Raw genomic sequence first — 24,069 nt, 5'->3', positions numbered from 1 at the left:
TGTGAAATGCGTGATTATTTCCAATCTTCAAATAAGGACAGTTGCAAAAATCCTCGTGAAAAATATAAGGATACATCTCCACTCTTCCTGATCAGCCTCAAACAACTGGCAAGACCTTAACAGTAGAACTGGAAGATAATTTAAAACATTAGCATCTAACTCCCTTCTTTCTGCCAAGTAGAAAGGACAGTCTCCTCCAGTGATTTTTTTCTAAAAAATTTTTTCTAATGCAGCTTCCTTGCATTTCCTAATATAAAGGTAATACATATTTATAGAAAAATCAGTCAAAACAAACAGGCATAAAGAAAAAAGTACTACACCGGAGAAATTACTACTAACATTTTGCTGAACATCCTTCTAGATGCTGCTCTATGCAAATGCTTACACATATCATTTTATATGAATGAAATAATATACATGCTTTTAACTCAATATGTGGTAAAGATCATTATCAAGAACTACAGATACATATCATCCTTTTCAGCGACTATATAATCCATTGCATAGGTATATCAAAATTTATTAAACAAGTCCTCTATGGAAGTCCTCTAGATTCTTGCAATAACGAACATTCTTTCTGCTGTGCGTATATGATAACTTTGTGTATTTGTCAGATTATGTCTCCTGAGGCAGTACATTTCTTTAATATTATTTCTGGGCTGAAGCATATTCAAAATTTGTGATAATTAACAGACCATTCTCACCAAGAAGGCTGTAGCCACACTCACACTTCCACCAATAGTAAGCCCATTTCTCTCTCTCTCTCTCTCTCTCTGGTCATACTGGATATGTGTAATCTTTTCAATTTCACCAATATGTCAGGCAAAAAGTAACATCTAAATTGTGTTGGGTGATTTGCCAGGGAGCTCTAATGCAGTATTGAGGATGGGTATCTTGCCATGTACTCCTTTCTGGCTTTAAATGGACAATGTGCGCAATATGCAGGGGTCTGTAATGTAATTGAGGTGGTCTGGCTTCCATACTCCTAGCTTTGCACTAACTTTGTATGTCCTTGGGTAAGATCATCAACTTTTCTGTGCCTCAGTTTCTTCAAATGCAATGGGTGCAACTTGGAATGGGTGTTCTTGCCCTTCCTTTCAGGCTCCACAGAGGGGATAGTAGGGAATGCACTGTGCACAACAGTGGACAAGAGGCTGACTAACCCAATGCCACTCCCAGCCCATTCTCCCCTGCCTGTCTCTACTCTGGAAGAAGCTGGAAATGCCCAATACCCTCGTCTCAGCTTCCTATGGAGCTAAGGAGTGGCCAATTTGCCACGTTCTGGCTAAAGAGACACAAAGGGAAGTCTACCGAGGTGCTTCTAGAAAACTAGCTTTCCTGATGAAAGAAACAAGCACAAGAGAGAAAGAGAGCTCACAGGAGCAGCCTCTTTCTCACCCTCCTCTTTCAATGCAGACTTCATGCCTGGACCCACGGGGCAGTGTGGTAGCTTTATACTGGGTCAACTCAGCTGAGCAGGATCTGTTCTCCAGAATTCTGCATGGTTTCAAGGTTAGCAGTAGCCACAAGAGAAGTGCTGTATGTGATTGAGAGGGCAGCGGCGAAGCAGCAGCCATGGTTTTCATGCTCTGAAGGACAATGCAAGGGCTCCAGGCACAGTGGTGACTCTAGTACATTGTCACTCATCCGCTGGCTCACCTTGCTGGTCGGGTGTCCTCCTTCAGCTTCTCCGTGTCCTAAGCCAAGTGCATGTGCAGCCCCATGAAGGATGCCAGCTTCTTCTGCAGTATGCCTGTTATCAAGGTCAGAGGTAGTGAGGGACACACACAAATCCAGTCTGTCTTAGAGGATTCTAGTTTTTCATGAATTCCAGTTAGCCCCTGCAGGTTCCAAGCCTGTACTTGCTTTTATCCAGGTCTAGCTTTCTACCCTGACTGCCATTCTGTCTGACCTATGGTGACTTCACATTCAACACTAGAATCAAAGACCTCAAACAGCTTTGAACAGACTTCTCAATGAGCTCCCACAATCATGTAAGGTCTGATGCCTCATTCTCCAATAGAACTTCTGTGATGATGGAAATGTTTTGTATATGAGCTGCCCAACGATAGCCACTAGTCACATGCATGTGGCTATCGAGCACTTGAAGTGTACCTAGTGCAACCGAGAAACTACATTTTTACTCTCAGTTCATCTTAATTCATTTACGCTGCCACGTGTGGCTAGTGGCTACTATGTTGAACAGCACAGATCTGGTGCCTAACAATAAATCTGTCGTTCTTCATCACTTATAGTGGTTCTTTTTCTCTGGTTGAATCCTGACTGGTGACTACATGGGGAAAGAACATGTAGACTGAAAGCCGGTATGCTAGGAATAAAGGGCTGGAGAACAGAAGGAGGTGGGTCCTGAGAAGCCCACCTACCTGTGACTGCTGAACTCCTTATTTGAGAAAAATAGACTCCCTGTGAACTTGTCCTTTGGGAGCCCCATCTCCATTCCAATTCCCAGACCAAGTATCAAGGTGAGCTAACACATTCATGGCGAGTAAGATGTGTTCTTCGACAGGTAATTTTTTCTTTCTTCCACCCTGATGACTTTTTCCCCTTGCCTGTTCCCTATGCAGATCCTTCCACCTCCCAGTCTTCCTCCCGTCCCCAAGTGGCTATGACCTTCCTCACAGAATAGAATTACCCCCTTTCGACCATCAAACTGGATTTTTTGTTGTTGTTTTAAACACCAGCCCATTTTCAGGAGTTTGCAACTGTGTGTGACACGTTTGTCAGCCCTAGTTTCTAAAACTGGCCACTTAGTAATACACTTTACCAGGGATGGGTCTTTCCAAATGTGCTCTGTACAGTTAACATGAAAAGATTAATCCTGAGCAACATTTTCTCTCAGGGCCGATCTTGAGTGGAGAGCCGCCGTGCGGTGCTTTCCAGCTGTGTTCACAAACACAATTCCACACATCAGGAACATTTCTTTCTCTTTTTTCTTTTCATTCTTGCTTGCTTGCTGTAACGAGTGGTTAGCCGTTCTGGTGTTGACACAGGAAAAGGCGAAATGCTGGCAATCGAATCAAAGCCGACAACGCAACAGGCAGCTCAGCTGCGCGCCTGGTTCGGTTCCTCACACCCACCAGGCGTACTTTCAACTTCCTCCCAATTTTGGTCCCGGCCCCTTGGCTTATCTTCCTGAGAATGTTAAAAGAAAAGAAAAAGAACACTGATCTTACTGCAAGCTGTCTTTAGTGTCTGTTGTTCCCTTCTTATGCACACGGCCGGGACTGGCCCTCCAAACTTCTCCATTGTCTGGTGAGTCACTCTTGCTTTCCCGTTTTCGCCTTCCGTGAATTCTGCGCACACCCCACAAGTGCCCCGCTCTCGCTCCCAGCGCTCCGCCTGGGCTCAACGCTTCCTAGCCGAGGTCGGCGGCCGTGCGGCTTCCAGCACCCACTGCCCAGGGTTTGGGTGGGAGAGGGGCCCCGGCGAAGCTCCAGCCCAGCGCCCGCGGGGCCGGGCCGGGCCGGCGTTCGGGGTCGGGGCCGTCTCCTCCCCTCTCCCCGCTGAGGACCTCGCAGTGAACTCGCAGTGCCCCCACGGGGTGGGACGCGCGCGTCCCACCTCTGGGGCGGCTTGCGGGCGCTAGCCCTGGGGACGGTGACTCCGCTTCTGAGTCCGTCCCCAGGCGGGTGCGGAGTGGTGGCGGCCGCCCCCTGGGCGCGGGGCCGCGGCCGAGAGGAGCGCGGATCGGCAGAGGAGCCCTGAGCGCTGCCCGGATGCTGCAGCCTAGTGGCCTCTCCCGGAGCGACGCGAGCCCTGGGGCCGAGCCTGCCCTGGGCGCGCTGGGGGCCGGAAGGGGGCTCTGGACTAGGATCCCTCCCCCTTTCCCTCTGCGTGCCGGAGCGCTCTCAGACCCTCCTCCTCCCAGGTACGAGCCGGGAGAGGAGGGCGCCGCTCTCCTGCCGGCACTCCACCATGGGCAATACCTCCAATGACTCCTGGCCCGAGGACTGCGGGTCGCGGCAGTGGCTCCCCTCCGGCGAAAGTCCGGCCATCAGCTCGGTGATGTTCTCGGCCGGGGTGCTGGGGAACCTCATCGCTCTGGCGCTGCTGGCGCGCCGCTGGCGGGGGGACGCGGGACGCAGCGCGGGACGCGGGAACTCGGTCTCCTTGTTCCACGTGCTGGTGACAGAGCTGGTGTTCACCGACCTGCTTGGGACCTGCCTCATCAGCCCGGTGGTGCTGGCTTCCTACGCTCGAAACCAGACCCTGGTGGCGCTGGCGCCTGAGAGCCGTGCGTGCACCTACTTCGCCTTCGCCATGACCTTCTTCAGCCTGGCCACGATGCTCATGCTCTTCGCCATGGCCCTGGAGCGCTACCTGTCCATCGGGCACCCCTACTTCTACCAGCGTCGTGTCACGCGCCGCAGCGGCCTGGCAGTGCTGCCCACCATCTACGCCGTCTCCCTACTCTTTTGCTCGCTGCCGTTGCTGAACTACGGGCAGTACGTCCAGTACTGCCCCGGGACGTGGTGCTTCATCGAGCACGGCCACACTACGTACCTGCAGTTGTATGCCACCCTGCTGCTCCTCCTCATCGTCGCGGTGCTCGCCTGCAACTTCAGCGTCATCCTCAACCTCATCCGCATGCACCGTCGGAGCAGGAGAAGCCGCTGCGGGCCCTCCTTGGGCAGCTGCCGGGACGCCCCTGGGGCCCGCAGGAGAGGGGAAAGGCTGTCCATGGCGGAGGAGACAGACCACCTCATTCTCCTGGCTATTATGACCATCACCTTTGCTGTGTGCTCCTTGCCTTTCACAGTAAGTTAAGCCACTTGGTTTCCATAGCCCGGCTCTGGGGAGCCTTCTGACTCACTTTTGCAACTTGTAAGAATAGGTCCTGGGGAGGCCTAGAGCCTTCTCCTCTGGCTTCTCACCTTTACCCCACTTCCCTGCTCCCCTAACCCTCTGACTCCATGCTAGTGTTTCTTACACCTAGTACAGTCCCCTGAAAGGGAGCCTTGACCCTCCACTAAGCCAGCCCAGACCACTGTCAGAGGGTTAAAAGCCACCCCCCCAACCCCCAGCCTCTGCTAGCCTGGCTCAGTGCCTGTGGAGGAGGCAGCCCCCTCCACCTTTGGATGGGTATCAGTTACAACCTGACTTCCCTGAGCTTCAGGTCACCTTCCTGTACCCCCTACCCATGGGTCTGTGTTCTCTGTGCTTTGACTTCTGTTTCTCCCAACACACAGTGTGGTGGCCAACCCACAGCATTCCAGCTGCCATTGAGAAGGGTCCCTGTTGATAAAGTCAGAGCATCCATTACTTGTCACAAAAGTTCAGCAAATAGTTCACATGTTTCCCAGTTTACCTATTGGGAATGTAACTCTTTGTGGCCATGAAAAAATGTGGACCTCATAATATGTCCATAATGCTAATTACAGGCAAAGTTGGTTGCTTGGAGAAACCCCTCGCTAAGCTTTTGTAATTCCTCTAAAGAAGGCATTTGTACCCTCTTACAAAGTATTCTTTTCATATCACTATCAGAAATAGCTACAGGGGTTCTTCAGTTTAGAGTCATACGCTTTATGAGCACAAAGCCACACACAGGAATGGCTGGTCCATCTCAAGGTTGGGAGAGTTAGGCATGTACAGCATGTGCCATGACCCAGCAGGCCAGAGGCTGCCTGGGGAACTGAAGATGGGTGCCTAGGTTCGGGGATGGGTGCTGGCCTGGTTTGGTGCAGTCTTAGCAGTCAGCTCTATAATGCTGTGAGTTTGAGTCTCCTCTGGTGGAACAGGTAGCAGAGCCCAGAATGTGTCTGAGCAGGCACTGGCCTCATACTGGAAGCTGGGGACTGGGAGTTTCGCAGCGCCACTTCCCAGTCTTCAAAAGAACAAGGCTGAGGGGCGCCTGGGTGGCTCAGTTGGTTAAGGCCCCGACTTCATCTCAGGTCATGATCTCATGGTTTGTGGGTTCGAGCCCCACATCAGTCTCTGTGCTGACATCTCAGAGCCTGCTTCAGATTCTGTGTCTCCCTCTCTCTCTGCCCCTTCTCCGCTTGTGCTCTATGTCTCTCTCCCTCTCTCTCAAATATATATATATATATATATATATATATATATATATATATATATATCACACATATATATATACAAATATATATATATGTATATATATATATATATATATATATATATATATTTTAAGTTTAAAAAAAAGAACAAGGTTGACCCTGAAGGATGTAAGCAGTTGGCCATAACTCCCTCCTGGCACCGTCTTGGAGAAAAGAAGAGATGGATAGTGCCTACCAATAGCAGGTCTGACCTGTAGAAGCTAGAGAAGTGACTTTATCTTACTTCCCGCCTCCATCACTGCTTTTGATTACTTGCATATACTCATCCTCCAGGATGGAAAAGGACACCTTGCCCCCTAAATTAACTTGGATTCATAGCTATGTTCTCTTTTCTCTGGTCCCCATTGTCCTCACACTTCTACCCCATTCTCTGTTGGGGCAGAAGCTGGTCTGAATCAATAAGTTACACAAAGGTGCCCTCTTCTGAAATGAAGTAGGACCACGAGAGGCCACATCTTCCATTCCACCCTGAACCAGGGAGTTTGTGCAACAGAAAGGCTGTGATATAGAAACTGACATGGCTTCTATGCGTTTCTTTTGTTTTACTAGTAGAAATGTTTGGTGGCATAATAGGAATTAAATCACCTTTTTTTTGGGGGGGGGGGTCAGGACTAATATGCAGAACATGTGTCTTTGAGAGAAAGAATGTCTAGTTCCACTAAGCAACTTAGAATACAACTCAGAGGCCATAAACCCTTTCTGATATGGGTAGTGTTGGTCTTGGCCTGGTGCAAATTGGGAGGTCAGTTCTTGGAGTTTCCTCTGTGATCTTTGAGTGCATATATATAAAAATACCCCTTCCCCAGCCAATTAAATACCTTGGCAATGGGCTCAGAAGGGACCACAGGCTTGTGAAAAGGATTGTTATTCCCTAAGCCCTTTAGAGGAAGACAGCAGGAGGAAAAAGTCTCTCCTCTGATCATGACTAATCCACTGCATACATACAATATAAAAGATAAAGGCAGTGATTTTCAACAGGTTCCCGTTTTCAAATAAATTTGCCTTTTATCATGAGATCTTGGTTATTGCTGTATGTTGATTTTCAAGCCCTCTGTGTATACATACACATATTCATATGAAAATTTATTTTCCCCCTTTATTTACTATTAAGCCAGAGACTGCTCCAGAGTTGCCAGATGCAAGGGGATTAGAGACTAGAAGTCTGGTTAGAAGGAGTGGGGAGTAGGAGATTCACTTTGAAGCTGTGTTTTTATTTAGATCGCCTGTTTAAGGGTTGGGGACACCAGATGAGGATTATGAGGGCACTTTATGATAGTGGCATTGATACTATCAGCAAATATTATCCAGGTTTGCTTCTGCATGTATGCATGGCAAAGATTCCCAAAGAACAGGGAAAAAGCCTAGAGTGAACATAATCAGAAAGTCAGACACTGATTCTCACCTTGGGGCTAACATGACAAGTTATGCAGATGAAGTGTAGGTAACTCACTAGGCCCCAAACAGGTATTTGAACTGTACCTTAAATGGGAAGTATCAAGTCATCTTTTTTCTTCTTCTAATTTTATTTTATTTTTGAGAGAAAGAGAGAAACTGGGGGAGGAGCAGAGGGAGAGGAATGGGAGAGAATCTCAAGCAGGAGCCATGCTCAGCATGGAACCTGATCCCACGACCTGAGATCATGACCTGAGTGAGCCAAGCCCAAGTCAAGAGTTGGTGCTCAACTGATTGAGCCACCCAGGTGCCCCTCAAGCCATCTTTGAATAAGGAAATTTACATTGACCGCTCACTAATTTACTTTGTCAATAGATTATTGGTGCTTGTTAGAATCTTTCATTTACATAGCACTTGAAACCTTATGAAATGCTGCAGTATCCTGATTTAAGTTATTTCATGGAGAGCTTATCTGATGATTTAAAAATCACAGCTACTGTTTGGTGCATACATTCTGTTATTTCAGAATGCTTGCCATGGGCCCTGGGGGGCACCTTCTGCTCATGTCCTTTTTGTCTACTTGGCCCACACGAAAATTGTGGTCAGAAATGGCCTACACCAATCTCCCATACGAGGCAGGAATCATTTCCACGCATCCTAACCGGGACAAGGCAAAGACCTGTGATTGCGTTCAGAAGTTCTCCTGTTCCTCTAACAGAACACATGCAGTCCAATAGAAATACACTTGTGCCACATATGGAATTTGTAATGTTCTATTAGCCAAATAACAAAAAGTAAAGAGAAATGGTAAAAATTCATCAGTATTATTTAACCCCAAATATCCAAAATGTTATCACTTCAAAATGTAACCAATGTAAAGTGATTATGAATGAGCTATCCCAACTAATTGTCTTCCTTGTGTCCCCAGAAAGTACTAGCAATCTACTCTATCTCTGCTCCTTCCTCGGGATAACAGAGCTGCTTTCTGTGTCCCTCAAAAGTGGGCCACACCACTCCACTGGCCCAGTAAAGAGGAGATTTGACAGCTGTGTATCCAGTGGGGCACCAGCCTCTTCCAGCCTGCTAGGGGGGAGGGAAGGAGGGAGGGGAGTGGGGAATTTAGGAAACCTGGAACTATTTGTGTCAGCCATTGTGCCAAGGTGTAGGCAGGTTAGAATTACTGCTTGCTCCAAGAACATGAGTCTAGGACTTCCAAAGGTTGGAAGTGGAACTAGCAAAATGTAAAATTCCCAGCACCTTATAATGAAGTCAAGCTCAACCCTCAAATATCATTATTATCAACATCAAGATGGCTAACCTTTTGAGTGCTAATTTTTACATACCTAACTTATTATCTTCACACCACCCTATAAAATAGATAGTATTATTGTTCCCATTTTACAGATGAGGCAAATACCTTACCCTGGGTCCGACAGCGAGTGAGTGTTGGAACTGGGGTTCACAGCCGGGCAGTTGAAGCACAGAGCCTGTCCTCTTAGCCACAGTACTAGCAGAGAGAAAGTACTCATTTCAGGGGTTGCATATGAGAAGATTCATCCAACTTTTCACAAAAGAATGGTAAGGATGTTATAAATATCTGGACCGCTTTGTCTCAATTCCAACTTGTTCACTTTAAAAATAAAATGGCAAAGACCTTTTTCTGCATGCCAGATCAAGGAGCTGGGGCCAAGTGTGCGGTTTCTTTTTTCTTCTCCACAGTCCTATGAATTAAAAGGCTGAGACGGAGATTTAAGGAGACTGGCTAATATAAATGTTGGTCTAAATTAAGACATAATCAGATTACCCCTCACATAAAATCTTCTGTTGGTACACATAAAACATTTCTTACGTGATAAAAAAAAAACAAAACAGAACAAAAAATGGTATTTTCAGGAAATGACATTATTTTGGCTGTCCAATATGAAATCATGCATGGGACCAACAACATATTCCAAACTGTTTATGTACTAAAGGGATAGTGTATAAGTTAATGAATTCCTCCTTATGTTGATCAGCTGTTGTCATCATTTCACAGAGATAAATAGAAACTTTCTTCCTGAAATGGAACAGAACACAGAAAATATATCAGACCTCCAATCTTGCCTCAGATAATGTTTGTATTTTAATTTCCAACCCACATCAAGCCACTCAGTGCCTACATTCCCAATAGCTGTGGATAACTGCTGGTCATTTTAAACTGCTTTCCACTTGCCATTAGAATATATTATTCAGTTCTGAAGTTTCAAAAGTGAACCGTTGGCTCATTCTAAAATAATGTCTTCATCTTTAGAAATTCTTTAGGGCTATAATTTCTAGGCAGTCTGATTAGTGGAAATATGGTCTTCAAAATACAGAGCAAACTCAAGTAAACAGTACTGGAGTTTTCTGTTCATTCCTGGAACTCTTTATGTAAAATGTAACATGAATGGGGGTTGTAAAACATATGAAATTTGTCAATTACGTATGTGCAAAATATCACAATGCTAGTAAGGATGAAAGAATCTCAGAACTCTCCATGCATAACCACAATGAATTTGTTTGGTAATATTTTAAGTTCTATCCATGAATGGCTGGAAATCCCTTTATCATTTATGCATCACCAACAATGTGTTTGGGGATTAGTGAAATCATTTTAAGACATGTGACCTTTTAAGAGAATGTTCCTTTAGGGCTGTCTGGGTGGCTCAGTCGGTTAAGCATCCGACTTCGGCTCAGGTCATGATCTCACGGTTTGTGAGTTTGAGCCCCGCATCCGGCTCTGTGCTGACAGCTCAGAGCCTGGAGCCTGTTTCGGATTCTGTGTCTCCCTCTCTCTTGGCCCCTACCCTGCTCACATTCTGTCTCTCTCTTTCTCTCTCTCTCAAAAATAATAAACATTAAAAAAATTATTTTAAAAGAGAATGTTCCTCTAAAGTAATGTTTTCGGTTGACACCTCTTCCTTCACCATTATAAAACGGTGGTTGTGAATAAAGACACAATTACACTGAATTTTTAAAATTTAGACAGCAAGAGCCATAATTCTTCTTCCAAAAGAAAAGCTGCACATTATGTCTACACCCTTTAAGTTAGTCATCACTGCTCTTTCAGATAATTGAGGCCAGGCCCTCACTTTATAGAAAAACAGCTTTAGGGATGGTGTATTTCTTTTTTGGCATGTCAAGAGTCCATCACAGTATTAAGTAAAAAAAAAAAAAAAGAATGGAATGGCATAGCATAGAATAGAATAGAAATGGTGAGGGACTCATCTCCCCACAGTGTTCAGGAGGACAGCAAGTCTCTTTCCACCAAGGCTTACGACCCAGTTAATCTGCAACTTGGTCGGCTCGGTTTCCATGGCTTCTCCTGTCCTCTATTTTGTGGTTTCTGACCACCATTCCCCTCCCTTATCTTGAGCTCACATCCACTGTGCCTCAGTTTATATGGCCAAGATACACCAAGCTTCATTTTTCTCAGAATAATCTGCTGCCTAAAATTGCCCCCTCTAATGGAACACTAGGCTTGAGTCTTCTTCAGTTAGGACATATAGGTGATGGGAAGGGCAGGGGATAGGGAAAGTGCATGCGGGGAGGGCCAGAACTTCCCCTAGACCAGGGTTCTTCTTGCACAACACGAGCAGCACATGGATCACTTTCAAATCATTTGCAAAATCTTGTGTTTATAGGAGTTCGGGGTAGATGTTCCACAGTGCCTATCCTTTTCTCGAAGAGTTAAGGGCCAGCACCCTGGAATGTGCAGGCCGAGAGCTCCAAACTTTAGCATGAACTCTCTTTTGGGTCCAGTCCCGGGATCACCTGAAGCACAAGGCAGGGAATACTCTTTAGTACTGGAGCCATATCCCTGCCCCAGTCTTCCTAGGGAAATAGGCTCCTGTCCCCTCTACCACAAAGCACCTATGGTTTGGGGGAAGGGATTTCTTTAAAACATCATATGCCTGGAAAATAACGTCCCCCCAAAAGTTCTGTGTTTAAAAAAAGTTTTTGGAAGTATAGTGGACACCAAAAGTTTTTTAAAGAATGGATTATACTGGGGCGCCTGGGTGGCGCAGTCGGTTAAGCGTCCGACTTCAGCCAGGTCACGATCTCGCGGTCCGTGAGTTCGAGCCCCGCGTCGGGCTCTGGGCTGATGGCTCAGAGCCTGGAGCCTGTTTCCGATTCTGTGTCTCCCTCTCTCTCTGCCCCTCCCCTGTTCATGCTCTGTCTCTCTCTGTCCCAAAAATAAATAAATGTTGAAAAAAAAAATTAAAAAAAAAAAGAATGGATTATACAAAACCATAGGCAGGATACCCTAATGTCTTTCACAAGACAGGTAAACTTATGACAGTCTCTGCCTGCAGTTTAACTGTAAAAAGTGTGAAGGGGGGAAAAAAAACCCCAAAGAAAGACAAGTAGCAACTTAGCTATAGCTGTGGTTTTTAACTATATAGACAGGAGCAGCGATAGCCACAAACCTTTGTAACACTTTTGCAAACAAGCCTCTTACAAACCTGTAACTGGTTAGCTGTGAACTTCACGTGAGCCTTTGTATCACAGGCTGTTTACGGAGAAGGTGGCAGACTGTGTAGTGGCTAAAAGGAGGGTTTTGGTCCCACTGCTTGAGTGTGGCTCCTCCATGACTTCCCTACTTCCCTGGAGGGTGACTTGGGGCATGGTAACTAATCTACTAGGCCTTGATTTCCTCCTCACTAAAACAGGAATAATCATATTTTGCAAGTTTGTGTAAGGATTAAACAGAATGAGACTTACAAATCGCTTAGCCCCATGCCTGGCACACATAAGTCTTCAGTAAATATTAACTGCTATCCACATAGGGTTCAATTTCCAAAGGAAAATCAGATTGTATAGTAATGATCACGAACTGAATTCTGGAAGCTAACGTCATTTGTTTGACTGATGGGTCTTTTGTTGTTAAGTGTGATAAATGAATAATTTTCAGCTGTTTCAGGGGTTTGGTAAAGGTTCTAAAACAGTGGTTCCCAACCTTGGTTGCATGTTAGAATCATCCGGGGTTGGGGGGGGGGGGGGGAGCGGTTAAAAAACCTGAGGATACCCATGTTACAGCCCAGATTAATTAAATCAGAGTCTCTGGGGGTGGGAGCAAGCCATCAGAGTAGTCTAAACAGTCCTCAGGTGATTTCAGTGAACAACCAAATAAAGTTCTCATTTGCCCCCAAATTCTGAAACCATGATGGAGTTGCATTAACAGTAGAAAAGTAGCCCAGAATCACAGTACCCAGTCAGAGCCAAGAGGAAACTTTCCATGAGAGGCTGAAAGTGTTCTAAAGAAGATAAATCTAGGGGTGCCTGGGTGGCTCAGTCGGTTAAGCGTCCGACTTCGGCTCAGGTCATGATCTCGCCGTCCGTGGGTTCGAGCCCCGTGTCGTGCTCTGTGCTGACAGCTCAGAGCCTGGAGCCTGTTTCAGATTCTGTGTCTCCCTCTTTCTCTGACCCTCCCCTGTTCATGCTCTCTCTCTGTCTCAAAAATAAATAAATGTTAAAAAAAAAAAAGAAGATAAATCTAAAGAACACTAATTTTGATCCATACCACCTTGTAGGTACCAAATCAAACTCTATATTCTTAGCAAAGCCCTGTAGAGAGAGCCTCTATCCTAAGGAATCAAAACTCAACTTGACTTGTTTAGATTGTTCATAACAAATTTGTTAGTCAGGTGTGCAAAAACACGTATAAATTCTATCAGCCTTGGAAGCTGATTTCAGAGTAGCAGTGAAACGTTATTAATTGATATATCCAATGTGTCAGCCTTTCATTAAAATCTAGGATCGGCTGGAGGGAGAAGGAAATGTGGAGTTACTGTTTAACGGGTACAGGGTTTCAGTTTGGGGTGATGAAGAAAAGGTTCTGGAGATGGATGGTGGCGATGGTTGCTATTCTGTGTTCTTTTACGTGATGGCCAGTCCGGTGCAGCCAGAAGAGGAGCACAGGAAACGCTCGGGAAAATAAGTTGTACCATACAGCAAACACTGCACAACACCAGAGCCGCAAGGAAGGTACTAGAGTAGATCGGGAGGCAGAAGGAGCAGGAGCCGGAGGACAGCCTGGGCCTCTCCAGAGGAATATTGCCCCTGGGATACAGGACCACGTGGAGGGGCTCAGGCTTGGTTACTTTGCATATCAAAGGACAGCTCCTGGGTGAGCCCTGGGCTGTCTCTGAAGAATGGCTAGCCCTGGGGCACCAGGGTGGCTTAGTCAGTTAAGGGTCCAACTCTGGATTTCAGCTCAGGTCCTGATTTCACAGTTAGTGAGATCGAGCCCTGCATCACTCTGTGCTGACAGTGTGGAGCCTGCTTGGGATTCTCTCTCTCCCTCTCCCCCTCCCCCACTTCCTCCCTCCCTCCCTCCCTCTGTCCCTGTCTCTCTCTTTTTCCCAAAATACATAAATAAACATTAAAAAAAAAAAAAAAAAAAAAAAGAATGGCTAGCCCTGGGGGAGGCAATCTCTTCCCAACCAGAAAGGTTTTAAAATGTCAAAACATCTTGATATACAGAAAATAAAAGAAACATAAACAACATAGTTGCACAACAATATAAATGTACTTAATGCCACTGATTTTACACTTGAACGTGGTTAAAATGGTAGATTTTTATGCTATGTATATTTTACAATTAAAAACAAACCTAGGATCCACAACATCAAAAATGGTGAGCTCTGGGCAAGAGACGAGGACCATGGGGGTGGGGTTGGGGGTGGGGGAAGGAAATGGTGAGGTAAAAAAAGATAAAACTTATATCATGAACTTCAGGGTCCCTAAAGTATGTCACTTTTCCCAGTGTAAAAGAAGAAATTATCTCCTCCAAAATCTTGGCCACCTCATGAAATACAAATTTTAAGCATTTCTAAAAATTGCCCAGTATGATGGATGAAAGGGAAAGGAAACAAATAGTACAGAATTGCTTCATTCTCTAAAACCATTTTTCACTTCTCATTGCTCCGTATTGCTCTCTAATGAGATCAGGAACTATGATACGGGTCATTCCCCACTGAAAACCTGACTCATCTTCATGTGTGACACTAGAGTGCTGAGCCCTATCTACACTGCCCGCTATGGCTAGCCAGTTCAGGGTCATCGTATGCTTTGGCCAAACTAGATCATAAGTTCAGCTACAGACTTTTTCTATGACAGAGTGTCAGTTGTACGTGTGTGTATTAACTAATATATTTTAATCTACTGGACTTTTGTACACCATTATCTTGAAATTCTAATCTTCAAAATTGCTCCTTGGATATACCATATAAGTACTGTCTATTTCTCATCCAAAATAGTTTGGCTGACAAGAAAAGTATTGCTCTGTTGCATGTTCCCACCTAACTTTCCTTTTCTCTGTATAATCAGGGAAATCCACCATCAATTCTTCTTTTTCCTTGCTCATCTGCCAAGTCTTTCCTCCATTCCCTATTCCAAGATTCCCTGTCATAAACACCTCTGGCTGCCAAACCTTCCTGCTCTTGTCCTAACATAAGCAACCCAAAGATGACTAGTCTTCTTCATCCCTGCAATTTGCTTTGTATATCTAATTGCCAGATGCCTGCAGAGTAAGTACCAGGAGGAAAGGAAAAAAAACATTCCTTTTTCTGGCAAAGGAGCCTGGAGGAAAGAAGTCGCAGCTCTCTAACTCACAGGCTCCCCCTGGTAAGAGAGTCCCTATAACATTATAAAGAACTGGTTTTAAAGTCGGGTGTGATTTCCCTTTGTTTTCCTCTTTTCAGTAAGCCATGTGGGAGTGTTTGATCTTCATGGAGCATGTACTGTTCCATTCCTTTGAATCTGACCAGAACTTGCATTGATCCCCAAATATGTGAGGAATCAGATGGGAATTGGTATACCAGTTTGAAAACATTGGTCAATGGGCCAGCCAATGTGTCAGCTTTCCAGTATTTAGGAGGTTGTTCTAAGGGTATTTGTTCTAAGATAGGCTATAGCCATGAATGTAGCACATGGCTGAGCACTCTACTCACTGTCAAGGAAGTTGGAATGTTTGTCCCAACTCTGCCAACTAACCAACCCTTGGGGACTTGGGAAAGTCACCTGACTTCTCTGCACTTTGGTGTCCTCACTGAAGGAGATAATGACAACTAACATTGTGGGGTACTTACTGGGTGAGCACTGTTTTACATAGCTTGCGCATATTACTTCCGGTCATCCTCCCAAAAAACCCAAGAGGTAGGTACTGTTTTCATTATCACTCATTTTACAGATGTAAAAACTGAGGCACAAAGATTTGTTTTCTTACCAACGGTCCCAAAGCTATCTGTAGAGCCAGGGTTCAAGGCCAGGCAGTCCCATGTCCAGAACCCATGCTCTGGGTGACTTCTCTCCCTGAATTGTGATAATTAAGTCAGATTAAGTGTTTGGATATAAATGTAACATATTGTGGGGCGCCTGGGTGGCTCAGTCGGCTGAGCATCCGACTTCGGCTCAGGTCATGATCTCACAGTTCGTGGGTTCGAGCCCTGCGTCGGGCTCTGTGCTGACAGCTCGGAGCCTGGAGCCTGTTTCGGATTCTGTGTCTCCCTCTCTCTCTCTGCCCCTCCCCCGCTCATGCTCTGTCTCTCTCTGTCAAAAATAAATTAAAAAAAAAAAATTTTTTTTTTTTAAATAAATGTATGGGGCGCCTGGGTGGCGCAGTCGGTTAAGCGTCAGACTTCAGCCAGGTCACGATCTCGCGGTCCCGTGAGTTCGAGCCCCGCGTCAGGCTCTGGGCTGATGGCTCAGAGCCTGGAGCCTGTTTCCGATTCTGTGTCTCCCTCTCTCTCTGCCCCTCCCCCGTTCATGCTCTGTCTCTCTCTGTCCCAAAAATAAATAAACGTTGAAAAAAAAATAAAAAAAAAAAAAAATAAATAAATGTAACATATTGTTACTAACTTTCCTGAAGTTCACATCCTCATCTGTCAGAAGGAGACAATGCTTACATTTCAGAGTTTTTTGTCAAGAATAAACATGGAAGAATGAGATTCTTCTACCTATCTTTTACCACTACTGGCGCGCACAAACGCACACACACACACACACACACACACATTTTGTTCTTAAATCTTAAGAAATTGCACGTCGTCTAATCCCATCCACTGCTACAACATAAAACTAATATAATTTTTCCTTTTTGCTTCTTACAGATTTTTGCATACATGAATGAAACCTCTTCCCGAAAAGAAAAGTGGGACCTCCAAGCTCTTAGATTTTTATCCATCAATTCAATAATTGACCCTTGGGTCTTTGCCATCCTTCGGCCTCCTGTTCTGAGACTAATGCGTTCAGTCCTGTGTTGTCGGGTTTCATTAAGAACACAAGATGCAGCACAGACTTCCTGTTCTATACAGTCAAATGCCAGTAAATAGATTGACCTTTGTGGACAGTAGTTAAGAAGTGCTTAGTTAGCCAGCATCTGGAAGATCATTTTGAAATGGCTCCTTGGAGAAATGAAAAAAGTTAGTTTATAAACAAAGTGAAGCTACCCTAATAAAACAGAGTAAACAAACGTTTCAGCAGCAGTTTGTGCTACAGAGGTGCTGACAAGGCACTTCACAGAAGGTGTCAGGAGAATACATAAAAGCTGCCCTCGATGAGCATGTCACATGGCCTTTGAGAAAAAACCAACTGCATTTAGGATCCGGTTGCCTTTTGATCTAAGCTTTCTGTTGAATGAGAGCATATGTGGTTTTGTAATTTGTTTAAAACCCTAAGTAGTTACTGTGTGTTCGATTTCAATCATCTATGCTACTGCCGCTGTAAACATACGGTGCACAGTCAGGCCAGAGAAAGCTTCACATGTATTCTCTACGAAGTCCATACGAGGAAGCAACCACGGCTGGTGTCTTGTGATTGCTTAAGAAACCCTTTGTTTGGCCAGTGAATTTGGAAATCACAGGCACTTTGTAGTGTCGTATTTGTGCACGGGGGAGGACTCCCTCGTCACTACAGTATTATGCGTGGAAGAGTAAGTAAGCTCAGCTGGTTAACGTCACCTTCTCACTACTCCTCCGGAAGCTGGGTGTCAAAGTATCGGGTTATTTATTTTATAATGTCCGTTGTGCCGACAGTAATGAAGAACACTTTCGGAATTTTCCTCTCAACAAGAAATAATAGGCTATTGAGAGAGTTAATTCTGATTAATATTCTTCATTCTATTTCCAGGGAGAGGCTATGGGGCTATGTCTGCAACCAAGTATTAGAATTAAGAATGGAAAAATCTGCTCAATTCTCAGTAAACCCTGAAACTCTTCTAAGGCTCATGCTGAGGCTGTGACTAACATCTACTTTATAAGGTGACTGTTGTAGCAAAACTCATGCATCTAAGTTTTTATCCAGGAAACATGGTTTGACTCATACTATATAGGAAATAATGCAACAGTGAGTCATATCTTAATATGTTTCTAAATCTAAATGTTTGCCATGGTATAAAAATATACCAGCATTAAAATATTTCAGCAAATTTGCACTGCTTAATCATCTTAGTTCCTGCATAAACTCATCTGAAATGTCACAAAAATAAACTATGAAACAAAAATTTAGAAATGGAAGAGTGTTGAGTTCCCCCAAATAACAGTTTATAGAGTAGATATATTTTTTAGTGAGATAAAAGTGGAAAAATTATATTTATTTTGGCAAGTTTTTAAAAGTATGGTTTCATTGTAATTTAAATGTTAAAATAGTCACTATAGTACTTGGTATTCGAGTATTTTTTTTTCCTTACAGCATGATCTTCAGAATAGTAGAAACACCTTATTTATTTATTTATTTTGCAGTGTGTTATTACAGGATAGCTATTATAAAAAAACAAAAAGGGGATGTCAGTTTTTTCCAAGGTCTCGTTGAGTTGCTTACGCAAAACCATTTCCTATAAGTAGTTATCAAACTAGGTGATCACTTAAAGTGATTCCAAACCAATCTAGCATCAGTATATTTTGACACAATCTATGTCAAATCAGCTCTTATTTTTAAAAGAATAAATAACTGGTTTGCTTTCCTACTGATTTAAACAAACCAGGCAAAATTTAACTTAACTGAAATCTGGACACGTAAATAAATCTTCCCTGCAAACAAGTATTCTGAAGTTAAGAAATTGCTCTAAACAGGACTAATAATTATACTCATGGGTAATTCCTAAACATAAAATTCTAATGTTACTTTGAATATGAAAGATTGATTTATAAGATGACTATTTTTTCCTCCAAATGAAACCAAATGAAAATGTTAACTATAGTCCTTTTCTTCACCTCACCATCACCCCAAAATTCTGAAATAATGCAAACAAACAAACAAAAAACAAGAAAAGGCATAGTTGGACATAGTATCTCTAGTGGGAACAAAATGATTTACTCTGGGGTCCCAATATATAAAAGTTGAAGCCATTTATTTAAGAACTGGTAGATTTCTAGAGCTTTGTTTCCTGATGTACTCCTGTTCCTTGTACTGTATTAAATGGCTGAGTCCTGTTGTTTTGTTTGCATATACACAGAAGGAATTAAATGTAAAAATCCTGTGTAATAGACAATCACCTATTATTAATGGCAATTTAAAGGTAACAGAAAAAATTAGACGGGTAAATATTTCCTTTCTAAAAATCCCATCACATCAGACATATCTGTTCACGTTTACTGACTCATTTTCAACTTACATGAAAAACACGGAGCTTAGCCTCGTATGTCAGAGAATTGAATTGTGATAAAAGAAGATGCAGGTTTTATTTGTTGTCCCCGACAGTCATTGGGATGAAAAGGGAAAAACTATAGCGGATTTTCACTTCAGAATCCCAGCTCTGACGTTAGGCGTCCAGAATTGGATGGGCCAGAGTAGTCTGCTCTGACCCAAATTGTTCCCAGTTCCCTGTGGCCTCAGGTCATGTTTCCCAAGAGGGAACTGGAAAATTCTGGTACTAACTTATGGCCTTGAACATCCAAAGATCTGACAGAAGATACAGAAAGCCTCCAAAAGACCTGAATCTCAAAGTGGTTTGGACCCATGACAACGTAGAACCAGAACAAAGCTCTAGAAACTGCGCCAACCCAAAACCACCACGCTGGCAGAGGCTGTAAGCCCTGAGCGGCAAGCAGGGAAAATCCGATCGGTATCACTGCAGTCTCAGTGTAATTCACTTACATTCTTGGCACCCCTGTCTGCTCATGTCGGTGCGCTTTGAAAGGGTTGTCCTAATGTTCGTGTAATGTCAGCTCTGATTTGGATCAAGAAAAAACCCAATATATTCAGGGGTAAACTTTGGTGTCATTGAAACGCAGGGGAAAACAATTAGCTTGCACTTATGTAAAGATTTATTTCATTTAGCCAAATCTCATGGTTTTCTGAATTTAGGAAGAGCCCCCGCTTGAGCCATTTACAGATGGAGATGCAGTCTTCTCTGCAAATGAGAAGTTTATATGTGTGGACATACAGTGCCTATGCATGCAGGTGGTATTACAACTTAAATATTGACGACTATCTTCTGCCTCATCAAACACTTAACTTCATTGGATTTCCTCTTTGAGTACACATTTATAAATACCTCCAATCACCTAACAGCATTATAATTGATTTCTTAATTTACAAAGCATTGTGATCAACTTAAGTACACACTGTGGAAATAAATGTTATTCTAGCAGCTCACTAAAGTTATAGTCTATACAGGGGACCAAAGACATGTATTGGGCATTAATTTTCTATTTCAGAAAGTTACTCTCTTTTTGGTGTTTTGTTGGTATCTTTCACAATTCCTTTCATTGTTAAGTACATTTTCTTGAATTACATTTTGTATTCCCTCTAAAATGAATGTACTATTAAAGTTCAGTTGGGGTGGTTTAATTCTGTGATCCAGGTGTTTCATTTTTTAAGAATCTGCCAAGAGTCAAATCAGTGAAGTTTCCAGTAAAAAGAGATGGCGTCCTCCAAAGGGTCACTGAGGACTGTTGAATGAAAGGCATGTTTACAGAGGGAATCGACAAGGGATGGTGGACATCCCTTACACACTCTACCACCCCTAGGCCTGAAGGGACAAGGGAGAAGCAGCCACTGGAGGCAAACTATAAGATGTCACCCAACTGGAGCTGTAGCCCTAAGTAGGGAAGCATAGCTGTTGGCAAATCGCAGGGAGGGAACAAAGGGACTCCCTTCCTGGAGACTTCTCCTCCTACTCTCTACTCTTCTGCTGGTCTGTCCCATTGCCCAAACCCAGCTGTAATCCACAGTCAGGGGAGCCTGGGTAAAGCAGTCCATGAAGGCCATACTACAGGAGAGAGCAGATTTAGAAGAGCAAGTGGAGACCATCCTGCATAACTAAATTAAAAATATGTTCTCTCTTTTTTTTTTTATTACACCAACACAAGAATTGAAAGCACAAAGTGAGCAGCCCCTCTTCCTGCTCTTCTACTCCAAGTATCCTCTCGCAAGCTTGGGGAATAGGAATCAGCCCTGTCTGTATGAAAGGGGGGAAATAGATCCCTTCATCAAAATATTGGTCTCAAGCCCTGCTCTCCTGTGGCTCGGCATCGGCATTTATCTAACTTTGGAGTCATGTGATTGTATATAATTGGAGAAAGAGAGGGGGGGATCAGACCAAAGCATGTTTGCACAGCAGTGTAGCATAATAGCTATGCCTAGGCACAGCAAAGACAGAACCACGTATGCTGGTCTAGAAACGAACTGGAGCCCCATTTTTAAGAAGGACCACTAGAGTGAGAAAACTCTAGAAAAAGCTTAACTTAAGAGTACAGGGCAGGCCATATCCCCAAATTTAAGATAGGGATGAGTCTATACGGCTATGGTAAAGAAAGAGTATATGTAGCAATTCAGCAATTCTGCATAGTTTTAAATGCTGGCAAATGTACAAGGAAAAAGCACATTTTAAGAAAATGGAAAAAGATCAAAGTTTGACTCCCAAGCCGTCTGTCAATGTTGCCCTTTCTGCTACCTCGGGACTTGTCTTTACTCACCTCCTTTCATTCCCTTCCAGAGCACCCTTCTAGCACAGACTATCCCCTCTCTCCCCTCTACCACCAGGTCCCATGCTATCTTTGATGCACACACTCAACCTTTCTTTCAGCAAACTCTGAGTTTTCTCAGCATTTCCTCAGAGTTATTAAAGATTTGTCAGACTGCTGAGGCTTTTTCAGACAAGTTATTTAAGCTCTCTGACTCTTAGTTTCCTCATCTATAACACAAGGATAATAAAATTATCCACCTCTTCAATTATTTTGAGGCTCCAATGAGTATGTACACGCAGGACATTCAGCACAGTGCCTGGACATGGTCAGCGTGAATAAGGTTAGGGATTAATATGATCTAAGAAGCCCAGTTCAGTGGGTCACTAAACCTCCGACCTCTTTGCACACAGCTGACTCAGAGTGCTCATTCCTGGTGGCGGTCATGGTGCTAGGGGGTTATGGTGTCTATTTGTTAACTCTGGGTAACTGTCAAGAATAATGATGATAAGAAGCCTGTCAGACAAGTTTGTATTTCAGAGAATGCAGTGAAGATTGGCATACACAGGACAGGGTAGAGGAATGCATAAGCATGAAAGAGAGGAGACCAAGAGACACAGAAGGACAATAGGACACCTAACATGGCCCCTTTCCCCTCAACAGAGCCACGTAGGGGAGCTAGAGGAGACAATATTCCAAATGTTATTTGAACGGCATATGTTGTGTGTTAGGAAAGACACTCTGTCGCCAAGCTGAAACTGAGCAGGTTTCCTTCACACAGCATCTTGTCCAGATCCCCAGAATAAGTCCAACCCGTGTGCCACAGATGACCTTCCGTATTGCTGAACACAGCACCCAAGGCTTCTCCAGGCAAGTATTTCCGATTATTTAACCGTCCCTTATGTGACACCTCACCATTTTGGCACCTTCTCCAGATCGTATCCAAGTTATCAGTGTCCACCTTAATATGTTGTGCCACAGCCAAACACAAATATGTAATTCTAAACCAGTCTTATCAGTACTGGGTGCTGGTATGTCACTTGCTGGCTTGGCATGGTCACCTAAGTGTTACCAGCTTTATCACAAAGAGGTCATAACCTAGTTAGGAACCTTCAACAAATGAGAGCAGCACAGTCTTCCACTTTACAAAGAGAGGAAAACTGAGTACAGGGGTGAAGGGAGTTGCTTCCTAAGGACATCCTCACAAGATCCCCCTTATGATTGTCATGCTGATGGTGCCACTTGAGATCACAGTCATTCGCCTATAAATTCTCGGATGGGTTCTGTAAACTAGCGCTAGCGAGCTCTGAACTTATCAGCTGAACCTTGTCTTTTGTGTTAAGAACTCGCCCTTGAGATGATGTGGAATTAGATGCCAGTGCTGGGGCTCAGAGGATAATTTTTTTCCCTTGAGAATGGAATTCACTACTTTTAGTCATCAAATGATATTTTCACTAGAATCAGCTGGCCAGTACTCATCTCAGTCCTAAGAGTAGACATGATATATCATAAATCACACCTTTAAAAATTCAACAGCTGCACAATAAAGCCTTTGAAGACACAGTTGAGACTATCTTTCAGCTTAACATACCCGCATCACAAAGAGCTGGAGGAACGAGCCAAAAAGCCCTGGGCTTTCGAGAATTCAACGTTCACTTTTTATTTTCATGTTTTAAAAAATACGTGACCTCATGTTACTTGTAAAATCAAAGACACAATAACCAAAACACAGTGGGCTGCACCCTGTGGTGTACTACTCTTTGACCTGTAAAAATAAATCTTTCTGGGGTGAGTCGACATTCCAATAAAAGAGGAGCAAGCTTAACTCTAAACTAGAGATCTTTATTCTCCATACTACCTATTACAGTGACCGGGGAGTCAGATGCCCACTTCTCAGAGGAGACACTAGTTCAGATGTTCACATCTGTCTGTGAAATGCCAGTTGGGAAGGTGGACAGTCAGGGTCTGTCCTCCCTCTACACATTTCCTCTGTGTTCCCAATGAAGCAGTCCCATGAACCACCTGGTGGCCAAGAAATACTAAGTGAGGAAACACAATTATCCTGTATTATCAGTATTAATAGCTTTTTTAAAAATGCCTTGCCTTTGTCCGCTTGACCATGTTAGAATGCTACTATTTGGAATCCTTTGTAATAGGAATTTGGGATTGGGAGACAAATGACATGAAAAAAAATGTCACTTAACTGAAGGGTTAAGTCAGAGTGGGAAAGGTACGAGTGGAATGCAGTGGACATGGTGTGTCCCCATTCCCCCATGCCCCCTCTCCCACCTCTCTCCCCGTCTCTGGCCATCCGGCCCAGTGTGCTAAGCCTGGTGCACTCCAGCAAGCTCCCCTCTCAGGTCACTACACTGGGTGCTGTCCCTACTTGGGATAAACGCCCTTCTCCCAGACAGCCATGGCTCACTTCTTCACTTCCTCCTCTTCAAAATTTTACTCTAGTGACAGCTTCTTGTGAGGCCTTGACTGACTACCCTTCCTAAAATTGCACCCCCACTCTCACTCCTCATTCCCTTTATCCTGTTCTGTCATTTTCTAGCATGAATGACCTTAAACATACCTCAAGGTGGACATATTTATAACATTCATGGTCTGTCCCTTTGCACTAGATTGTGAGTTCCAGGAGGGAGAGATTGTTG

General features: G+C 44.0%; 1 protein-coding gene across 1 annotated transcript; it reads left to right on the top strand.

Annotated features, from left to right (window-relative positions):
• Window positions 1-1,626: 1,626 nt before the first annotated feature.
• On the top strand, window positions 1,627-20,297 carry PTGER2 (prostaglandin E receptor 2). The gene is given in 3 exon segments (XM_025919798.2): window positions 1,627-4,779; window positions 16,619-16,837; window positions 16,839-20,297. Coding segments are annotated over 3 exon segments (1,089 nt in total). The 5' UTR covers window positions 1,627-3,936; the 3' UTR covers window positions 16,866-20,297.
• The last annotated feature ends 3,772 nt before the right edge of the window (window positions 20,298-24,069 follow it).

Source organism: Puma concolor, chromosome B3 (assembly GCF_028749965.1).
Source record: "Puma concolor isolate L17-30 chromosome B3, mPumCon1.1.hap2, whole genome shotgun sequence".
Taxonomy (NCBI): domain Eukaryota; kingdom Metazoa; phylum Chordata; class Mammalia; order Carnivora; family Felidae; genus Puma; species Puma concolor.
The sequence above is the reverse complement of the archived record's forward strand: the minus strand, read 5'-3'. Positions and strand labels throughout refer to the sequence as shown.